This window comes from Paramisgurnus dabryanus, chromosome 4 (genome assembly GCF_030506205.2).
Source record: "Paramisgurnus dabryanus chromosome 4, PD_genome_1.1, whole genome shotgun sequence".
In the NCBI taxonomy this organism is placed as follows: Eukaryota; Metazoa; Chordata; class Actinopteri; order Cypriniformes; family Cobitidae; genus Paramisgurnus; species Paramisgurnus dabryanus.
This window is the reverse complement of record NC_133340.1, coordinates 47375761-47398857: the sequence shown is the minus strand read 5'-3', so window position 1 is coordinate 47398857 and position 23097 is coordinate 47375761. Positions and strand designations below refer to the sequence as shown.

General features: G+C 40.0%; 1 protein-coding gene and 1 long non-coding RNA gene across 5 annotated transcripts in view; one reads left to right on the top strand and one right to left on the bottom strand.

Annotated features, from left to right (window-relative positions):
- chst10 (carbohydrate sulfotransferase 10) overlaps nt 1-23097 on the bottom strand; it is a 149112-nt gene that overhangs the window by 108334 nt on the left and 17681 nt on the right. The window contains exon 2 of one of the 4 annotated variants that reach the window (XM_065254848.1): nt 2640-2743. The exons of the other annotated variants lie outside the window; for them this stretch is intronic. Coding sequence (XP_065110920.1) covers nt 2640-2674 — 35 coding nt within the window. The 5' untranslated portion in view covers nt 2675-2743. The remainder of the gene's footprint in view (nt 1-2639; nt 2744-23097) is intronic. 4 annotated transcript variants of the gene reach the window in all.
- Nucleotides 886-7771, top strand: LOC135736080 (uncharacterized). The gene is made up of 4 exons (XR_010527763.2): nt 886-935; nt 1732-1778; nt 3256-3302; nt 7620-7771. It is a non-coding gene; the product is annotated as an uncharacterized lncRNA (long non-coding RNA).

Genomic DNA, 23097 nt, shown 5'->3' with positions numbered 1-23097 from the left:
TTTGATCATTGTTTTTAGTTTTCCTGATTAATTGGCATTGGTAGCCTATGTCAATAAGTGAAAAGTAGTGTGAGGAAAAGTTAAGCTCAGAAATTTTTCCCTAATAAAATAAGGGAAGGGGAGAAGCATATTTTAAAGGGGCCATTGCATGAAAATGTTAGCATTGCCACTTTGTAGGTTTGAGCAAAAATGTGTCGTTTTGGGTGTGTTTTTTTTAAATGCAAATGAGCGGCTGAAGTGCAAACACTGATCACAATGATGGTGGTTTGTTGTAATTCAAACTCAATTGTGCTGTCAAGTCCTTCTTTTCTCTCTCTTTCTCTCTGCACTAAATGGCAGTGCAGTGGTTGGATAGTGCAGATTAAGGGGGCGGTATTATTCTAATAAGATATCCTTATGACATCATAATGAAAGCCAAATTTCAATGACCTATTTTTGCTCACACCTACAAAGTGGCAATGCTAACATTTTCATGCAATGGCCCCTTTAAATGTTAAGAATAGGTTTGTAGAGGCATAAAGTGCCATTAGCCTATTGAATGTAAGTATCTGGGCTATTAAGTTTATACTGAAATATTTTATATGTATGTAATATTTCAACAAACACATATTGTATTAATTAATGGTCAAATACTAAATTGAGATTTTATAAAAAATTTAATAAGCTGTAAAGCTTGTCAATTTGTTTACTTTATTACAACTACAATTTTTTTCAGCCCTTTTCCAGAATATGAACTAATTTGATCATAAAGATTGATCTATTTATAATTTATCGATTACAATTTTTAGACAATTATAGCTGGTTAAAGGAACTTTTATTTTGGAAAAAGAACTGCTGCTGTTTCAAGACATGCGCACTAGCTGCTACATCTAGTGACGACATTTACCGGGCTTTATCGGTTGTTGCTGCATGAAGTCTGCTGCAATTTCTCTGAGGTAAGACTTTTTGGAAGTTATTTAACATAATTTTAATGCATAAAATATTTATACTCTGCACATATTAGATATATGTAAACTTCATTTAAAAGAAGGACAAACTGGTGTTACTGATATAGTATACGTAATTTTTTAAATGACCACAATCCCACTTCAACAAATATGTAAATTAGCATTTGAATTTATTATTAAAATACTGAAGTATTTCTAGATAAATTTGAGTAGAAAATCGATTTTTATAATTTATCTGACAAGGAGAATTCGGACATAAGAAATGAACTCTGCTCAGTTTAATGAACTTACTTAAACAGTAATATTTCGTTTAGCAAAACAAACAAATAATATTTCGCAACTCATAAAACTGGTCTGAGGATTTGCCTCAGCAGTCTATGCAACAGGTGGGAGTAACGTTAACTGAGGGATCGTGAAGCTATTCTGCTAAACACTCGTAGCCACCTCAGCCAGTTCCGCTATTATACAGCTGACTGAGGTATTTTTTTTTACCAAGGGATAACTTTTTCTGGTACAGAAAACGTTTAAATTTCACAGAACAGAGAGCATTGCAGCTACAGGACACAGCTGGTAGTTAAACTTCTTTACTTAAAGTGCACCTGCAGTAAAAATATTTCCACCTCACTGTTGCACAACATCATAACCGATTTCATCTATTGAAAGATACTTTGTAGAAAATGAGTGAACCTTAATTATGTAATTATTACTCAACATTTTGTATCTATGATCTGTCTATCTGTTATACAACTTAACAACTTATTGTGATTGTTTTTGTCACATTTAGATTTCTCAAGATCATCAGTTTGGACAGAATTCATTTGAAGAATTAATGTAAGTAAAAGTACAATATTGGACGGGGCATGGATATTTCTTGGGAATCAGTTTTGTTGCATTGTTAATGTCAGGACTGTCTGAGGGGTCAGTTGGGGCCAGAAGTATGATAGGGATTTGTTTAGGGCTACAAATATATATTACAAATAACAAGTCTTTAAAAAGTCTTTACATTAAGTAGTCTAAACTAAACTTTGATATGTAAACGTTGTTATGTAAACTATAATAACAAGATATTTTATTAGATCACAATTCCAGTTTATGGATTTGGCATTTGCAGTCATTTTGAAATATAAATATAATGGTAGAGAAAACAAACACAATTATCTGTGGATGTGTGTGATTAAGAGTAAGGAAAACTTACTTTTTTATATAATTGAAAATCTCAAAACAACCCTTAAAAACCAAATTGAGTTCTCTTTTGCTGCATCTTGCAAATATTACAATTTTAAATAGGCAAGGCTTAAAAAGGTATAAAAATAATAATGAACTTTCTCGATAATACAACACTGGCACAATTGGGCATGTAACCGTTTTTTTTACCTTAGTGGTGTGCCCTTATTCTAGTACTTATGTTTCTAGTAGCTATGTTTACATGCAACCAATTAATCAGTTTGTAATCGTATTGATGGCTCAATCGTATTAAAAAGCCGTCATGTAAAAACCTTAATCAATACGATTGAGGTAGATTGGATGCAAATTTGAATCGTATTGAAAGGGGTGGTGTAGTCCAATCTGTGATCCGATCAGCAGGAGAAAAGTATGCATGTAAATGCGTGAATCGAAGTATTTTGTCGGATGCAAAAATACATTGTGCATGTGCGCAGAAAATTTGTGCTCAAGTTCATGTCGTATATTTACCTCTTATTTTCTTTGGTTTGGCTTTGGGGTGGCATTGCCAAGTCCTCTCTTTTTTTCGTTCAGATTTGGGCTACTGTTTAAACTGTCTTCGCGAGTTGTTTTTTCTGCGGGTCAGATATGAAAGGATTTTGTTCATTAGTTATTGGTATTTGGGCTGTGATAAGTCATTGGGATGCTTTTGGGCTCATTTTGAATGTCTATGGGGATGGTTTTGATATGTGAAGCTGCCAACCCTGGCTGTGCGCTTGCACAGATGTTCGGTTTATATAAAATGTACATGAAAACAAACATTTTGAGGTGCAAACATTTAAACATGTTTAGGGTGCATGTAAACTGTATTGTTGTAACCTTTCATCGGATTAAATTCAGTCGGATTGACAAAATTTTGTGCATGTAAACATAGCCCTTGTGATGACAGTTTGTTCGAGGATAAGAAAACTACCATCTAGGGTTTCAGAACGAAGCAAGAGCCATCAATATTATATATGTATTGTATGTTTTTGTATATATACATTAGCAAGAAAATGTAATGGTTTTCTGAATAAATATACATAAATAACATAATGTGTCTAAAAATTATTACACAAGAAATTCAGATCTTTCATGTGTTTTTCAGAGCACTAGCAGGTTCCAATAAAGGCTGGAACAGAACAGACAGAAAAGGTACAGTATACTTTCTTTCCATGTCCGCCTTGCCCACGCACACATCCGTACCGCTTTAAAAAGTATATATTATTTACAGGACATTCACAAATTTAGAAAAGATGAAGAAAAGTAGCAGCTCCACCACTGCATTGAATATACTGTTCTGTATGAGTGTGCAACTCAGCGTTCCCACAACGCGCACGCTTGACATCTGTTCCTCAGACATGAGGGCTCGCGAAGCACGCACACAGCGCGCAGTCAACACATGCGTGATCACTAAACTAAATTTTCTTTCTTGTTTAAGTGAACATAAACAGCTAGATGTGTCAGTATCAGTATATTAAAGCAGTGCAGTCTTAAAGCTGTTCTGGGTCTTAAAGTGACAGTAGCCTACTGCTTTCTGTGTCAGAAATGTTCTTTCCACCCAAAAATGAAAATCACTCACTTTTCTTAACTGAACAACTTTTGCAGCTGCACATTTAATTCATACAGTGAGAACTGTGCAGTGTTTTGTGTGTATTTATTGCTAATGTTAAATCATAGATTCTAATAACTACTATTTTTACATTTAATACAGATGCCTGAAAAGTAAAACAAGATGAGTATAGTGTTATGATAAAAAAAACAAAAGATTTGGTTGCTTGTCAGTAGCATTGTTGTAGTGACAGCCAAAATACATCGGCCTAGGGCTGGGCAATATGGCAAAAATCCATATTGAACGATAATGATATATATTTCGATGTAAGTTGTTAATGCTTCCAGCTTTAAAACAGTATGCCAACAATGACTGAAGCCACAAAAATAAGAGGGTTCATTTATATTTTAATCTGCGCCTTGTCAGTTTTTTAGCTAGCCAAACCACTTCCACATAAAGGAATTTGTGCTACCTTTTTGTCCACAATTTATCATCTTTGGATATTCGTTGCCACTTCCACTCATTTTTGTTTAGTTTTTTTGTTGTTGTGTCGAGTTTGCAAAGTAGGAAATGGACTTTGTACTACTCATGTGTATTACATATAGGCCAATGTATTTTGGCTGTCACTACAACAATGCTACTGAAAAGCAACCAAATTTTTAATATTTCCTCTTAATCATAATACTATACTCATCTTGTTTTACTTTTCAGGCATCTGTATTAAATGTAGTGTTGCTTTCGTCAACGAAAAGTATGACGAAATATCCTCGTCAACGAACCTTTATCACGTGACGAAAACGAGACTAGACGCAACGTAAATGCTGGTCATGTGACGAAAACTATAATAAAATGTATAATACAATATTGTTGACGAATAAAAACGAGACTAAAAGTGGTTTACTAAATAAAAACTATGCTAAAATGTGTCTTCATTTTCGTTGACCAAAACGAGACGAGACGAAATGTTATAACATTATTTCGTCTAGCCATCTCCTGGCACCCCGCCACCTGACTGCAAATGATCATGTGTGTTCAATGGCGCTCTGCAAATCGATCCGCAAAAATACGTAAACGTACCGCGAGAGCGATTAGAAAGCATGCAGATCAGTCTGTTCTCGCGATGCTTTGATATCATACGCAATCCGTTTGCGCAGTAACACGCGACACGTCACGTTTGATGGCCAGCTGCGCCCGGGAATACACCGCCGCATCAAGTCTTCAAATGGAACGAAAAGTCCAAAATGAAACCCGTGCGTCGTTTTCAGGTGAGTTCACAAGCCTGTTAATATGTATAGCGTTGACTGCTGGCACCGCGAACTCATCTGTGTGATTTAAATAATATAACAATGTACCAGTTTGCATCTTCAATCGTTTAAATGACATGTGCTGCGTTGTGTTTTGAAGCATGGTAAATATATATATGCTAAAGACGTTGTTTTATAACTTATATGCTAACAACAAGGGTCTGTCTGTGTCCTTGTTTATTATTTGAATGAAATAAACTTGCTTAACGGAATGCTTGAGTGTTAAATCAATCAAACAGCTGTATTATTAAGAACATAACCATACAAACTTTTGCTTTTGTTACTAGACATCTTCTTAAAGCTGGCTTTTAATTTACTTACAAGAAAGATATTTAGTAATTCTCCGAAATTGCTTGGATTTATACTGACACGTAAAATTAGCGTTGTCACATTATAGTGCCATTAGCTACACAAATACAGATATACTATATTGCATATTTGTATAATTGTAGTTTGTGTTGCTGTCAAAATACAATTATAAATGATAACAATAGCATTTTAATAAAGTGCTATAGCATTTTAATAGAGTGCTATTCCAACACATAGCCTACTATAGTTGTAATTTTGTTGTTGTTTTTTAACTAAAGGTGGCACCACCGTAAAAGTCAGCTTATGGCACCCATCTGACCAGCAGTGGCCCTGTGTGTGTGTTTCTGCTTAGACTACTCTGTTTTGATTATGTAGACTTTAATGTAGACTCTTTACCTACAGTCAAGTCACTCACTCAGAGGTTAAATAAAATTAAGTAAAATATATATCTTCAAATCAAGTAAATTCCAATCAGAGCATCTTCCATGTCTGAAAGGGATGTATTCTTATATCTATAAGGTATAATATAACAAGATAACTTTTTTAATGGGTTTGGCTAAAAGAAAATTTTGGTTTTGTCTATACTACTGCTAGGTACTTATACTATATTGACTGGGTCTGGGTTAAATAGAATTGCATTACTAAAAAGAGACTAAAATACAATTTTCATTGACTAAATCTAGACTAAAAATGTCACCAGTTTTCGTCGACTAAAACTAGACAAAAATAGTCAAGGATAATTCTGACTAAAATAAGACTAAAATGCCCAGACTTTTAGTCGACTAAAACTTGACTAGACTAAAAAGAGTATGAACTGACTAAAACTAATAAAAACTAAAATGTCAGCTTGACACAAAGACTAGACTAAAACTAAAATTAAAACAGGCCGCCAAAAACAACACTAATTAAATGTAAATATATTAGTTATGAAATTGTCTGTCAACATGATTTTAACATGAACCTTAGCAATAAATACAAATAAAACACTGCACAGTCCTCACTGTATGGATTAATAGTGCAGCTGCGAAATTTATTCAGTTAATAGTAGTGAGGGGTTTTCATTTTTTTTTGTGTAATGAACATTGAACACTCAAGACAGCTTTGAACACCCAAGACAGCTTTTAGACAGCACTGCTTCAATATACTAATAAACATACAGCTGTTTATGTTCACTTAACAGGGCTCCAGACTAACTTTTTTCACTAGGAGCACAATGGCCCCCAACTGAAAATTTTAGGGGCACAACCAGAAAATTTAGGGGCACACACTGTAAATCAACATGCTAACCAAATATTCACATTTCTACTAATTTTCAACGTATTACTAATAAATACTTTAATGATAGATGCAGAAAGTATAATGTACTGTTTCAAATTCAGTGTCACATTTTATTGTGCACTTTTGGAAAAAAAGGTCAAATTTACTGGTTGCACATGTGCGACTGGATGTAAAATTCAGTGGCACACTCTCAAATTTTTGGGGCAAAATGCCACCATTTGGGGGCAGTCTGGAGCCCTGCTTAAACAAGAAAGAAAACTTAGTGAGCCCTCGTGTCTGAGAACCATATACGAGCTATACATGCTGGTAAACAGGAAACATGCTGGTAAACAGGCACGTCACCTTGTGGAAACGCACAGTCGCACACTCATACAGTACAGTATATTCACTGCAGTGGTGTATCTGCTAATTTTCTGTTATGTTTTCAGTTGATAAGATGTGCTTTTTGATTACTGAAATTTAATTTAACCAGAATCCAGAATAAAACGAAAAACACGGAATTTGAGAACAAATTTAACTGAAACTGGGGAAAAAACAATAGGGCCATAGCTGTGCTAAAACCTGACTCCAATTGGCTTTTTTGAGGTCATTCAATTAAGGGTTCACATTTTTTTTCACAAGCACTAAGATGTTTTTTGGTAGTTCTCAATAAAGACATGAAAGATCAGAATGTTTTTGTGTAATTATTTTTAGACACATTATGTTTATCAATGCCCTTGACTTAGATAAAGTTTAGATCGCATTTTATGACAAATTTGTTCAGAAAACTGTGAAATTCACATACTTTTTCTTGCCACTGTATATAAAGCCATTACAATGTTAATCTATGAAGCTATAAGTCTTCCACCCTAAAGTACCTGTCATTGTTTTTGAAGCAGAATAGCTTGTAGGTAATATTTAACTCTGGAGAACCCACGGGTCAAATGTGGCCAATGTTAATTGATGTTAAAGAGAAGGGTTCTTGGGTTCTCCAGGGTTAAACTAACATGCTTGCATTTACCTAATTAAATAATTTTGTTTCTTTTCAAGAATCTGTCAGAAGAAATTCAACTACTGTTCGTGCACCAGATGGTGAAGTAGAAAAGTTCGTAAAAACTTCTGCAGCTTGCATCTGACAGAGATGCAAAAAGAATAAGAGAGCGGTCCTGAAAACAAGCAAATTCAAGGTATTTCAATTGTTGTTAAAGGGATAGTTCAATAGATATTCTTTCATCATTTCTCATCCTCATGTTGTTCTAAATCTGCATGATTTTTTCTGATGAACACAAATTAAGATGTTTTGCGTAATGATGGTAAAAACACAGCACATTGTAACCATTGACTTCCTTAGTAGGAAAAAGTATTTTGAAAGTATTGTGATATATGATGAAGAAAATATTTTGATAAATGATGGTTAGCACACAGGTGACGGTACCCATTAAATTCCATCATATTTTTTTATTCCTTCCATGGAAGTCAATGGTTATGTTGGCTTGAGAAAGCCAACATACTGTTGTTGCACTTAAACTTATTATTATTATTAGTGGTGCTTGCATTTATGCAAGGCATCACTATTACTATCTTGCATACTTATTATTAGTGGTGCTTGCATTTATGCAAGGCATCACTATTACTATTGCTCATACTTATTAGTGGTGCTTGCATTTATGCAAAGCATCACTATTATTATTGCTCAGGGATATTATTATTATTATTATTAGTGGTGCTTGCATTTATGCAAAGCATCACTATTATTATTGCTCAGGGATATTATTATGTTGGCTTGAGAAAGCCAACATACTGTTGTTGCACTTAAACTTATTATTATTCCCTCTTCTTTTCTTCTGAGACTAAAATTTCTAACTCTAACTCGTCCTAGAGCTTTCAAGCTACAGCCATCAAACTTTGGACAGACTTTCGGTCTGATCTGACGAGGTGTGCTATATCTTTTCTAACTGATGGGACCTTCCGAATTCCTAAACGGGGCGCTGAAACACCCCAAAATTTCCATTGACTTAACATTGAGACAAACTTTGACGGGTCAAAGCTGCGAGTGAGAAACTTGTAGAAACTTGTGGCTTACCACATTTAAGGAGGCTGACAGGCTGTGTAAGAACATACCTCACAATGGGGTGTAAGCTGTACCCCTGGGGTGTAAGAGGCCCCCAAAATTTCCCATTGACTTATAATGGGGCAGGAAACATGCCCATAAAAGGGAATAAAAGCGTCCCAGATGGAATATCTTCACTTTAGAGGGTCTTAGAGACATGGGGGTGGGCTCATTTTACTCAAGCATCCAATCAGTCTCTTAGGATCACCCCAGAGCTATTAAGCCACGCCCCTAGCAACAATTTTGGGTACCCTAGCAACATCTCCCATAGACTACCATTATAAAAAGCCCAGATGGATATCTTTGCACCAGAGTGTCATAGAGACATAGGGGTGGGCTCATTTTACTCAGGCATCCAATCAGTCTCTTAGGATTCTTATTGAGGTATTAAGCCACGCCCCTAGCAACAAAATATGAAGACCCTAGCAACATAATAAACAAAGCCTTATATCTCTGGATCTGAACATCGTAGAGACACAGGGGTTGGACCGTTTTTCTTGTGGTTTGACGTGTAATCATTATGGGATGCCAATTTTCTCCCTAGCAACCAAACTTAGTACCCTAGCAACGGAATAAACAAAGCCTTATATCTCCGCTTCAGAACATCATAGAGACACGGGGGTTGGACCGTTTTACTTGTGGCTTGAAGTGTGATCATTATGGGATGCCAATTTTCTCCCTAGCAACCAAACTTAGTACCCTAGCAACGGAATAAACAAAGCCTTATATCTCCGCATCAGAACATTGTAGAGACACGGGGGTTGGACCGTTTTACTTGTGGCTTGAAGGGTGATCATTATGGGATGCCAATTTTCTCCCTAGCAACCAAACTTAGTACCCTAGCAACGGAATAAACAAAGCCTTATATCTCCGCATCAGAACATTGTAGAGACACGGGGGTTGGACCGTTTTACTTGTGGCTTGAAGGGTGATCATTATGGGATGCCAATTTTCTCCCTAGCAACCAAACTTAGTACCCTAGCAACGGAATAAACAAAGCCTTATATCTCCGCATCAGAACATTGTAGAGACACAGGGGTTGGACCGTTTTACTTGTGGCTTGAAGGGTGATCATTATGGGATGCCAATTTTCTCCCTAGCAACCAAACTTAGTACCCTAGCAACGCAATAAATGTTAGCTTCATGCTAGCTTCCTGCTAATAATGCTAGCTTCATGCTAGCTTCATGTTAATCATGCTAACATCATGCTAGCTTCATGCTAATCATGCTAACTTCATGCTAGCTTCATGCTAATTATGCTAACTTCATGCTAGCTTCATGCTAATCATGCTAACATCATGCTAGCTTCATGCTTATCATGCTAGCATCATGCTAGCTTCATGCTAATCATGTTAGCATCATGCTAGCTTCATGCTAATCATGCTAGCTTCATGCTAGCTTCATGCTAATCATGCTAACATCATGCTAGCTTCATGCTAATCATGCTAGCATCATGCTAGCTTCATGCTAATCAGGCTAGCATCATGCTAGCTTCATGCTAATCATGCTAGCATCATACTAGCTTCATGCTAATCATGCTAGCTTCATGCTAATCATGCTAGCTTCATGCTAATCATGCTAGCATTATGCTAGCTTCATGCTAGCATCATGCTAGCTTCATGCTAATCATGCTAGCATCATGCTAGCTTCATGCTAATCATGCTAGCATCATGCTAGCTTCATGCTAATCATGCTAACATCATGCTAGCTTCATGGTAAATCATGCTAGCATCATGCTAGCTTCATGCTAATCATGCTAACATCATGCTAGCTTCATGGTAAATCATGCTACCTTCATACTTAAACATACTAACAGCCAGATAGCCTACTAAACTAAACTTATGTCAAACCGTTTTAAACGTTCAGGCTACGCTTTCTCAAGCCAACATAAAGTTTGTCTTCAAACTTTACTATCTAGTTAGTGGTGCTTGCATTTATGCAAAGCATCACTATTACTATCTTGCATACTTATTATTATTAGTGGTGCTTGCATTTATGCAAGGCATCACTATTATTATTGCTCATACTTATTATTATTATTATGTTGGCTTGAAAAAGCCAACATATTGTTATTGCTCTTAAACTTATTATTATGTTGGCTTTGAAAAAGCCAATATATTGTTATTGCTATTAAACTTATTATTATTATTATTATTCTTTTTCTCCCCCCAAAATTTCGGCAACTAACTCGTCCTAGGGCTTTCAAGCTACATGCACCAAATTTTCCACAGACCTTCAGACTGGTCTGACTTAGTGTGCTATATCTTTTCTAACTGATGGGACCATCCGAATTCCTAAACGGGGGTCTCGAACACCCCAAAATTTCCATTGACTTAACATTGAGACAAACTTTGACGGGTCATAGCTGTGAGTGAGAAACTTGTAGAAACTTGTGGCTTACCACATTTAAGGTGGCTGACAGGCTCTGTAAGAACATACATCACAATGGGGTGTAAGCTATACCACTGGGGTGTAAGAGGCCCCCAAAATTTCCCATTGACTTATAATGGGGCAGGAAACATGCCCATATAAGGGAATAAAAGCGTCCCAGATGGAATATCTTTACTTTAGAGTGTCGTAGAGACATGGGGGTGGGCTCATTTTACTCAGTCATCCAATCAGTCTCTTAGGATCGCCCCAAAGCTATTTAGCCACGCCCCTAGCAACAATTTTGGGTACCCTAGCAACATCTCCCATAGACTACCATTATAAAAAGCCCAGATGGATATCTTTACACCAGAGTGTCATAGAGACATAGGGGTGGGCTCATTTTACTCAGGCATCCAATCAGTCTCTTAGGATTCCTACTGAGGTATTAAACCACGCCCCTAGCAACCAATTTGAGCACCCTAGCAACATAATAAACAAAGCCTTATATCTCTGGATCTGAACATCATAGAGACATGGGGGTTGGGTCTTTGGGTCATGTTAGCTTCATGCTAGCTCCATGCTAAGTCATACTAGCTTCATGCTAGTTTCATGCTAGCTTTATGCTAATTTCATAATAAATCTTGCTAACTTCATGCTAAATCATGCTAACTTCATGTTAAATCTTGTTAGCTGCACGCTAAATAGTGCTAGCTTAATGCTAATCATGGTAGCATCATGCTAATCATGCCAGCTTCACGTTAAATCATGCTAGCTTCATGCTAATCATGCTATTCTCATGCTAACTTCATGTTAATCATGCAAGCCTCGTGCTAGCTTCATGCTAGCTTCATGTTAATCTTGCTAGTTTCATGCTAGCTTCATGCTAATCATGCTAGCATCATGCTAGCTTCATGCTAATCATGCTAGAATCATGCTAGTTTCATGCTAATCATGCTAGAATCATGCTAGTTTCATGCTAATCATGCTAGCTTTATGCTAGCTTCATGCTATTCATGCTAGCATCATGCTAGCTTCATGCTAATCATGCTAGCATCATGCTAGCTTCATGCTAATCATGCTAGCTACATGCTAATCATGCTAGCATCATGCTAGCTTCATGCTAATCATGCTAGCATCATGCTAGCTACATGCTAATCATGCTAGCATCATGCTAGCTACATGCTAATCATGCTAGCATCATGCTAGCTTCATGCTAATCATGCTAGCTACATGGTAATCATGCTAGCATCATGCTAGCTTCATGCTAATCATGCTAGCATCATGCTAGCTACATGCTAATCATGCTAGCATCATGCTAGCTTCATGCTAATCATGCTAGCTTCATGCTAATCATGCTAGCATCATGCTAGCTTCATGCTAGCTACATGCTAATCATGCTAACATCATGCTAGCTTCATGCTAATCATGCTAGCATCATGCTAGCTTCATGCTAATCATGCTAGCTTCATGCTAATCATGCTAGCATCATGCTAGCTTCATGCTAATCATGCTAGCATCATGCTAGCTTCATGATAGCTTCATGCTAGCTACATGCTAATCATGCTAGCATCATGCTAGCTTCATGCTAATCATGCTAGCATCATGCTAGATTCATGCTAATCATGCTAGCATCATGCTAGCTTCATGCTAGCTTCATGCTAATCATGCTAGCATCATGCTAGCTTCATGCTAATCATGCTAGCATCATGCTAGCTTCATGCTAATCATGCTAGCATCATGCTAGCTTCATGCTAATCATGCTAGCATCATGTTAGCTTCATGCTAGCTTCATGCTAATCATGCTAGCATCATGCTAGCTTCATGCTAATCATGCTAGCATCATGCTAGCATCATGCTAGCATCATGCTAATCATGCTAGCATCATGCTAGCTACATGCTAATCATGCTAGCATCATGCTAGCTACATGCTAATCATGCTAGCTTCATGCTAATCATGCTAGCATCATGCTTAGCTACATGCTAATCATGTTAACATCATGCTAGCTACATGCTAATCATGCTAGCATCATGCTAGCTTCATGCTAATCATGCTAGCTTCATGCTAACATCATGCTAGCTTCATGCTAATCATGCTAGCATCATGTTAGCTTCATGCTAATCATGCTAGCATCATGCTAGCTTCATGCTAATCATGCTAGCATCATGCTAGCTTCATGCTAATCATGTTAGCTTCATGCTAGCTTCATGCTAATCATGTTAACTTCATACTTAAACATACTAACTGCCAGATAGCCTACTAAACTAAACTTCTGTCAATCTGTTTTAAACGTTCAGGCTACGCTTTTTCAAGCCAACATAAAGTTTGTCTTCAAACTTTAATATCTAGTTATTATTATTATTATTATTCCGCTTTCTTCTGAGACTAAATTTTCGACACTAACTCGTCCTAGAGCTTTCAAGCTACATGCACCAAATTTTCCACGGACCTTCAGACTGGTCTGACTTAGTGTGCTATATCTTTTCTAACTGATGGGACCTTCCGAATTCCTAAACGGGGGGCTCGAACACCCCAAAATTTCCATTGACTTAACATTGAGACAAACTTTGATGGGTCATAGCTGCGAGTGAGAAACTTGTAGAAACTTGTGGCTTACCACATTTAAGGAGGCTGACAGGCTGTGTAAGAACATACCTAACAATGGGGTGTAAGCTGTACCCCTGGGGTGTAAGAGGCCCCCAAAATGTCCCATTGACTTATAATGGGGCAGGAAACATGCCCATGAAAGGGAATAAAAGCGTCCCAGATGGAATATCTTCACTTTAGAATGTCGTAGAGACATGGGGGTGGGCTCATTATACTCAGGCATCCAATCAGTCTCTTAGGATCACCCCAAAGCTATTAAGCCACGCCCCTAGCAACAATTTTGGGTACCCTAGCAACATCTCCCATAGACTACCATTATAAAAAGCCCAGATGGATATCTTTGCACCAGAGTGTCATAGAGACATAGGGGTGGGCTCATTTTACTCTGGAATCCAATCAGTCTCTTAGGATTCTTAATGAGGTATTAAGCCACGCCCCTAGCAACCAAATATAAGCACCCTAGCAACATAATAAACGAAGCCTTATATCTCTGGATCTGAACATCATAGAGACATGGGGGTTGGGTCTTTGGGTCATGTTAGCTTCATGCTAGCTCCATGCTAAGTCATACTAGCTTCATGCTAGTTTCATGCTAGCTTTATGCTAATTGCATAATAAATCTTTCTAACTTCATGCTAAATCATGCTAGCATCATGCTAAATCATGCTAGCTTCATGCTAATCATGCTAGCATCATGCTAGCTTCATGCTAATCATGCTAGCTTCATACTAAATCATCTTAGCTTCATGCTATTCATGCTAGCATCATGCTAGCTTCATGCTAATCATGCTAGCATCATGCTACCTTCATGCTAATCATGCTAGCATCATGCTAGCTTCATGCTAATCATGCTAGCATCATGCTAGCTTCATGCTAATCATGCTAGCATCATGCTAGCTTCATGCTAATCATGCTAGCATCATGCTAGCTTCATGCTAATCATGCTAACATCATGCTAGCTTCATGCTAATCATGCTACCATCATGCTAGCTTCATGTTAATCATGCTAGCATCATGCTAGCTTCATGCTAATCATGCTAGCATCATGCTAGCATTCATGCTAATCATGCTAGCATCATGCTAGCTTCATGCTAATCATGCTAGCATCATGCTAGCTTCATGCTAATCATGCTAACATCATGCTAGCTTCATGCTAATCATGCTAGCATCATGCTAGCTTCATGCTAATCATGCTACCATCATGCTAGCATCATGCTAGCTTCATGCTAATCATGCTAGCATCATGCTAGCTTCATGCTAATCATGCTTCCATCATGCTAGCATCATGCTAGCTTCATGCTAATCATGCTAGCATCATGCTAGCTTCATGCTAGCATCATGCTAGCTTCATGCTAATCATGCTACCATCATGTTAGCATCATGCTAGCTTCATGCTAATCATGGTAGCATCATGCTAGCTTTATGCTAATCATGCTAGCATCATGCTAGCTTCATGCTAATCATGCTACCATCATGTTAGCATCATGCTAGCTTCATGCTAATCATGCTAGCATCATGCTAGCTTCATGCTAATCATGCTAGCTTCATGCTAGCTTCATGCTAATCATGCTAGCTTCATGCTAATCATGCTAGCTTCATGCTAGCTTCATGCTAATCATGCTAGCTTCATGCTAATCATGCTAGCATCATGCTAGCTTCATGCTAATCATGCTAGCATCATGCTAGCTTCATGCTAATCATGCTAGCATCATGCTAGCTTCATGCTAATCATGCTACCATCATGCTAGCTTCATGCTAATCATGCTACCATCATGTTAGATTCATGCTAATCATGCTAGCTTCATGCTAATCATGCTAACATCATGCTAGCTTCATGCTAATCATGCTAACATCATGCTAGCTTCATGCTAATCATGCTAACATCATGCTAGCTTCATGCTAATCATGTTAACATCATGTTAGCTTCATGCTAATCATGCTAGCATCATGCTAGCTTCATGCTAATCATGCTTGCATCATGCTAGCTTCATGCTAATCATGCTAACATCATGCTAGCTTCATGCTAATCATGCTAACATCATGCTAGTTTCATGGTAATCATGCTACCTTTATACTTAAACATACTAACTGCCAGACTGCCTACTAAACTAAACTTCTGTCAAACCGTTTTAATTGTTCAGGCTACGCTTTTTCAAGCCAACATAAAGTTTGTCTTCAAACTTTAATATCTAGTTATATCTTATTCTTATGTCTGCACACTTTTTCGGCGCGTAACTCGTCCCGCACGGTTTGCCACAGTCCCATGAAAGAGGGCTCAAATCGACCGGATTATTAAGGAGAGGTGTGCTATGACTTTTATAAGCGATCGGGTGCAGGATTTTCGAAAGGGGGGCGAAAAACCAACCGAAAAATCCCATTGACTTAACATTGGGACGAACTTTGACGGGTCATAGCTCCGTTTGAGGATTTTGTAGAAACATGTAGGTTACAACATTTGAAGAGGGTGATAGACTCTGTAAGAACATACATCACATTGGGGTGTAAGCTGCACCCCTGGGGTGTAAGAGGCACCCGAAAATTCCCATTGACTTATAATGGGGCAGGAAACATGCCCATATAAGGGAATAAAAAAGTTCCAGATGGGATATCTTCGCTTTACAATGTCGTAGAGACATGGGGGTGGGCTCATTTTACTCAGACATCCAATCAATTTATCAGGATAGTCCCAGAGCTATTAAGCCACGCCCCTAGCAACCACTTTTAAGCACCCTAGCAACATAAAATTCAAACAGTTATATCTCAACATCAGAACATCGTGGAATCATGGGGGTTGGACCGTTTTACTCATGACTCGGAGGGTAATCACTGGCCGCATCAATGGCCACTCCCAAGCCACGCCCCTAGCAACCAAATTGGAGCACCCTAGCAACCGAATAAACAAATCCTTATTTCTCCGCATCAGAACATCGTAGAGCCAGTGGGGTTGGACCATTTTACTTGTGACTCAGAGCGTAATAACTTGCGACATCATTGGCCACTCCCAAACCACGCCCCTAGCAACCAAATATGAGCACCCTAGCAACCGAATAAACAAAGCCTTATATCTCTGCATCAGAACATCATAGAATCACGGGGGTTGGACCGTTTTACTTGTGACTCGGAGGGTAATCACTGGGCACATCATTGGCCACTCCCAAGCCACGCCCCTAGCAACCAAATACAGTACCCTAGCAACAGAGTAAACAAAGCCTTATATCTCCGCATCAGAACATCGTAGAGACACGGGGGTTGGACCGTTTTACTTGTGACTCGGAGTGTAATCACTGGGCACATAATTGGCCACTCCCAAGCCACGCCCCTAGCAACCAAATACAGTACCCTAGCAACAGAGTAAACAAAGCCTTATATCTCCGCATAAGAACATCGTAGAGACACGGGGGTTGGACCGTTTTACTTGTGACTCGGAGTGTAATCACTGGGCACATCATTGGCCACTCTCAAGCCACGCCCCTAGCAACCAAATACAGTACCCTAGCAACAGAGTAAACAAAGCCTTATATCTCCACATCAGAACATCGTAGAGACATGGGGGTTGGACCGTTTGACTCATGACTCGGAGGGTAATCACTAGTGCATGCCATTTTTTTCCCTAGCAACCAAATACAGTACCCTAGCAACAGAGTAAACAAAGCCTTATATCTCCGCATCAGAACATCGTAGAGACATGGGGTTTGGACCGTTTGACTCGTGACTCGGAGGGTAATCACTAGTGGATGCCATTTTTTTCCCTAGCAACCAAATACAGTACCCTAGCAACAGAGTAAACAAACCCTTATATCTCCGCATCAGAACATCGTAGAGACACGGGGGTTGGACCGTTTGACTCATGACTCGGAGGGTAATCACTAGTGGATGCATTTTTTTTCCCTAGCAACCAAATACAGTACCCTAGCAACAGAGTAAACAAAGCCTTTTATCTCCACATCAGAACATCGCAGAGACACGGGGGTTGGACCGTTTGACTCGTATCTCGGAGTGTAATCACTAGTGGATGCCAATTTTTTCCCTAGCAACCAAATACAGTACCCTAGCAACAGAGTAAACAAAGACTTATATCTCCGCATCAGAACATCGTAGAGACACGGGGTTTGGACCGTTTGACTCGTGACTCGGAGGGTAATCACTAGTGGATGCCATTTTTTTCCCTAGCAACCAAATACAGTACCCTAGTAACAGAGTAAACAAAGCCTTATATCTCCGCATCAGAACATCGTAGAGACATGGGGTTTGGACCGTTTGACTCGTGACTCGGAGGGTAATCACTAGTGGATGCCATTTTTTTCCCTAGCAACCAAATACAGTACCCTAGCAACAGAGTTAACAAAGCCTTATATCTCCGCATCAGAACATCGTAGAGACACGGGGGTTGGACCGTTTGACTCATGACTCGGAGGGTAATCACTAGTGGATGCAATTTTTTTCCCTAGCAACCAAATACAGTACCCTAGCAACAGAGTAAACAAAGCCTTATATCTCCGCATCAGAACATCGTAGAGACACGGGGGTTGGACCGTTTGACTCGTGACTCGGAGGGTAATCACTAGTGGATGCCATTTTTTTCCCTAGCAACCAAATACAGTACCCTAGCAACAGAGTAAACAAAGCCTTATATCTCCGCATCAGAACATCGTAGAGACACGGGGTTTGGACCGTTTGACTCGTGACTTGGAGGGTAATCACTAGTGGATGCCATTTTTTTCCCTAGCAACCAAATACAGTACCCTAGCAACAGAGTAAACAAAACCTTATATCTCCGCATCAGAACATCGTAGAGACACGGAGGTTGGACCGTTTGACTCGTGACTGAGAGTGTAATCACTAGTGGATGCCATTTTTTTCCTTAGCAACCAAATACAGTACCCTAGCAACAGAGTAAAGAAAGCCTTATATCTCCGCATCAGAACATCGTAGAAACACGGGGGTTGGACCGTTTGACTCATGACTCGGAGGGTAATCACTAGTGGATGCCAATTTTTCCCTAGCAACCAAATACAGTACCCTAGCAACAGAGTAAACAAACCCTTATATCTCCGCATCAGAACATCGTAGAGACACGGGGTTTGGACCGTTTGACTCGTGACTCGGAGTGTAATCACTAGTGGATGCCAATTTTCTCCCTAGCAACCAAATACATTACCCTAGCAACAGAGTAAACAAAGCCTTTTATCTCCACATCAGAACATCGCAGAGACACGGGGGTTGGACCGTTTGACTCGTATCTCGGAGTGTAATCACTAGTGGATGCCAATTTTTTCCCTAGCAACCAAATACAGTACCCTAGCAACAGAGTAAACAAAGCCTTATATCTCCGCATCAGAACATCGTAGAGACACGGGGGTTTGACCGTTTGACTCGTGACTCGGAGTGTAATCACTAGTGGATGCCAATTTTCTCCCTAGCAACCAAATACAGTACCCTAGCAACAGAGTAAACAAAGCCTTATATCTCCGCATCAGAACATCGTAGAGACACGGGGGTTGGACCGTTTGACTCGTGACTCAGAGTGTAATCATTATGGGATGCCAATTTTTTCCCTAGCAACCAAATACAGTACCCTAGCAACAGAGTAAACAAAGCCTTATATCTCCGCATCAGAACATCGTAGAGACACGGGGGTTGGACCGTTTGACTCATGACTCGGAGGGTAATCACTATGGGATGTCAAAATTTTCCCTAGCAACCAAATACAGTACCCTAGCAACCGAATAAACAAAGCCTTATATCTCTGCATCAGAACATCGTTGAGACACGGGGGTTGGACCGTATGCCTCAGGACTCAGAGTGTAATCATTATGGGATGCCAAATTTTTCCCTAGCAACCAAATACAGTACCCTAGCAACCGGATAAACACAGCCTTATATCTCCACATCAGAACATCGTACAGACACGGGAGTTGGATCTTTTAACTTTTGGCTTGGAGTATAATCATATATGGTCCCCAGAATTTTGCCACGGCAAGCACCACTCACATTTTCTTCAGGAAATGTACCTATCTAGTTATTATTATTATTATTATTCTTTTTCTGGACACTTTCTCGGCGCGTAACTCGTCCCGCACGCTTTGTCGTAGACCCATAAATTAGGGCTCAAATCGACCGGCTTATTGAGGAGAGGTGTGCTATGACTTTTATAAGCGATCGGGTGCAGGATTTCCGAAAGGGGGGCGAAAAACCACCCAAAAAATCCCATTGACTTAACATTGCGCCCAACTTTGACGAGTCATAGCTCCGCTGGAGGATTTTGTAGAAACATGTGGGTTACAACATTTGAAGAGGGTGGTAGGCTCTGTAAGAACATGAATCACAATGGGGTGTAAGTTGTACCCCTGGGGTGTAAGAGGTGCCCAAAAGTGCCCCAATGAAAAGTCAATGGGGCAAAATCCCATAGACTTACCATTGCAAAATTTTGACGGGTCATAGGTCCGAGCCAGGATTTCATAGAAACATGTGGGTTACTAAATTTGAAGAGGGTGCTAGACTCTGTCAGGACGTCCCCCACAATGGGGTGTAAGGTTACCATAGCAACCATTTTGGGCACCCTAGCAACCTATACCATAGACTGCCATTATAAAATGCCCGGATGGATATCTTTGCACCACAGTGTCATAGAGACATGGGGGTGAGCTCATTTTACTCAGGCATCCAATCAGTCTCTCAGGATCCTTACAGACTTACTAAGCCACGCCCCTAGCAACCACTTTTGAGCACCCTAGCAACCGAATAAACAAAGCCTTATATCTCCGCATCAGAACATCGTAGAGACACGGGGTTTGGACCGTTTTACTTGTGACTCGGAGTGTAATCACTGGGCACATCATTGGCCACTCCCAAGCCACGCCCCTAGCAACCAAATACAGTACCCTAGCAACAGAGTAAACAAAGCCTTATATCTCCACATCAGAACATCGTAGAGACACGGGGGTTGGACCGTTTTACTTGTGACTCGTAGTGTAATCACTGGGCACATCATTGGCCACTCCCAAGCCACGCCCCTAGCAACCAAATACAGTACCCTAGCAACAGAGTAAACAAAGCCTTATATCTCCGCATCAGAACATCGTAGAGACACAGGGGTTGGACCGTTTTACTTGTGACTCGGAGTGTAATCACTGGGCTCATCATTGGCCACTCCCAAGCCACGCCCCTAGCAACCAAATACAGTACCCTAGCAACAGAGTAAACAAAGCCTTATATCTCCGCATCAGAACATCGTAGAGACACGGGGGTTGGACCGTTTGACTCATGACTCGGAGGGTAATCACTAGTGGATGCAATTTTTTTCCCTAGTAACCAAATACAGTACCCTAGCAACAGAGTAAACAAAGCCTTATATCTCCGCATCAGAACATCGTAGAGACACGGGGGTTGGACCGTTTGACTCGTGACTCGGAGGGTAATCACTAGTGGATGCCATTTTTTTCCCTAGCAACCAAATACAGTACCCTAGCAACAGAGTAAACAAAGCCTTATATCTCCGCATCAGAACATCGTAGAGACACGGGGGTTGGATCGTTTGACTTTGGCTTGGAGTATAATCATAAATTGTCCCACGAAACTTGCCACGGCAAGCACCACTCACATTTTCTTCAGGAAATGTACCTATCTAGTTATTATTATTATTATTATTCTTATGTCTGCACACTTTTTCGGCGCGTAACTCGTCCCGCACGGTTTGCCGTAGTCCCATGAAAGAGGGCTCAAATCGACCGGTTTTTTGAGGAGATGGTGGCTATGACTTTTATAAGCGGTCGGGTGCAGAATTTCCGAAAGGGGGGCAAAAAACCACCCGAAAAATCCCATTGACTTAACATTACACCAAACTTTGACAAGTCTTAGCTCCGCTCGAGGATTTTGTAGAAACATGTGGGTTACAACATTTGAAGAGGGTGGTAGACTCTGTAAGAACATACATCACAATGGGGTGTAAGTTGTACCCCTGGGGTGTAAGAGGTGCCCAAAAATGCCCAATGAAAAGTCAATGGGGGAAAATCCCATAGACTTAACATTGCAAAAACTTTGACGGGTCACAGGTCCGAGCGAGGATTTTGTAGAAGCATGTGGGTTACTAAATTTGAAGAGGGTGCTAGACTCTGTCAGGACGTCCCCCGCAATGGGGTTGTAATGTTACCCTAGCAACCATTTTGGGCACCCTAGCAACCTATCCCATAGACTGCCATTACAAAATGCCCAGAGGGATATCTTTGCACCACAGTGTCACAGAGACATGGGGGTGGGCTCATTTTACTCAGGCATCCAATCAGCCTCTCAGGACCCTTGCAGAGTTACTAAGCCACGCCCCTAGCAACCACTTTTGAGCACCCTAGCAACATAAAATTCAAACAGTTATATCTCGGCATCAGAACATCGTAGCGACACGGGGGTTAGACCGTTTTACTTGTGACTCGGAGTGTAATCACTTGCCACATCATTGGCCACTCCCAAGCCACGCCCCTAGCAACCAAATATGAGCACCCTAGCAACGGAATAAACAAATCGTTATATCTCCACATCAGAAAATCGTAGAGACACGGGGGTTGGACCGTTTTACTTGTGACTAGGGGTGTAACAATTGGGCACATCATTGGCCACTCCCAAGCCACGCCCCTAGCAACCAAATTTGAGCACCCTAGCAACCGAATAAACAAAGCCTTATATCTCCGCATCAGAACATCGTAGAGACACGGGGTTTGGACTGTTTTACTTGTGACTCGGAGTGTAATCACTGGGCACATCATTGGCCACTCCCAAGCCACGCCCCTAGCAACCAAATACAGTACCCTAGCAACAGAGTAAACAAAGCCTTATATCTCCGCATCAGAACATCGTAGAGACACGGGGGTTGGACCGTTTTACTTGTGACTCGGAGTGTAATCACTGGGCACATCATCACATATGAATTTTATAAGCGATCGGGTGCAGGATTTCTGAAAGGGGGTCAAAAAACCACCCGAAAAATCCCATTGACTTAACATTGCGCCCAACTTTGACGAGTCATAGCTCCGCTCGAGGATTTTGTAGAAACATGTGGGTTACAACATTTGAAGAGGGTGGTAGGCTCTGTAAGAACATGGATAACAATGGGGTGTAAGTTGTACCCCTGGGGTGTAAGAGGTGCCCAAAAATACCCAATGAAAAGTCAATGGGGCAAAATCCCATAGACTTACCATTGCAAAAATTTTGACGGGTCATAGGTACGAGTGAGGATTTTGTAGAAACATGTGGGTTACTAAATTTAAAGAGGGTGGTAGGCTATGTAAGAACATACATGACATTGGGGTTTAAGTTGTACCCCTGGGGTGTAAGAGGCACCCGAAAATTCCCATTGAGGAAACATGCCCATATAAGGGAATAAAACAGTTCCAGATGGGATATCTTTGCTTTACAGTGTCGTAGAGATAAGTGGGTGGGCTCATTTCACTCAG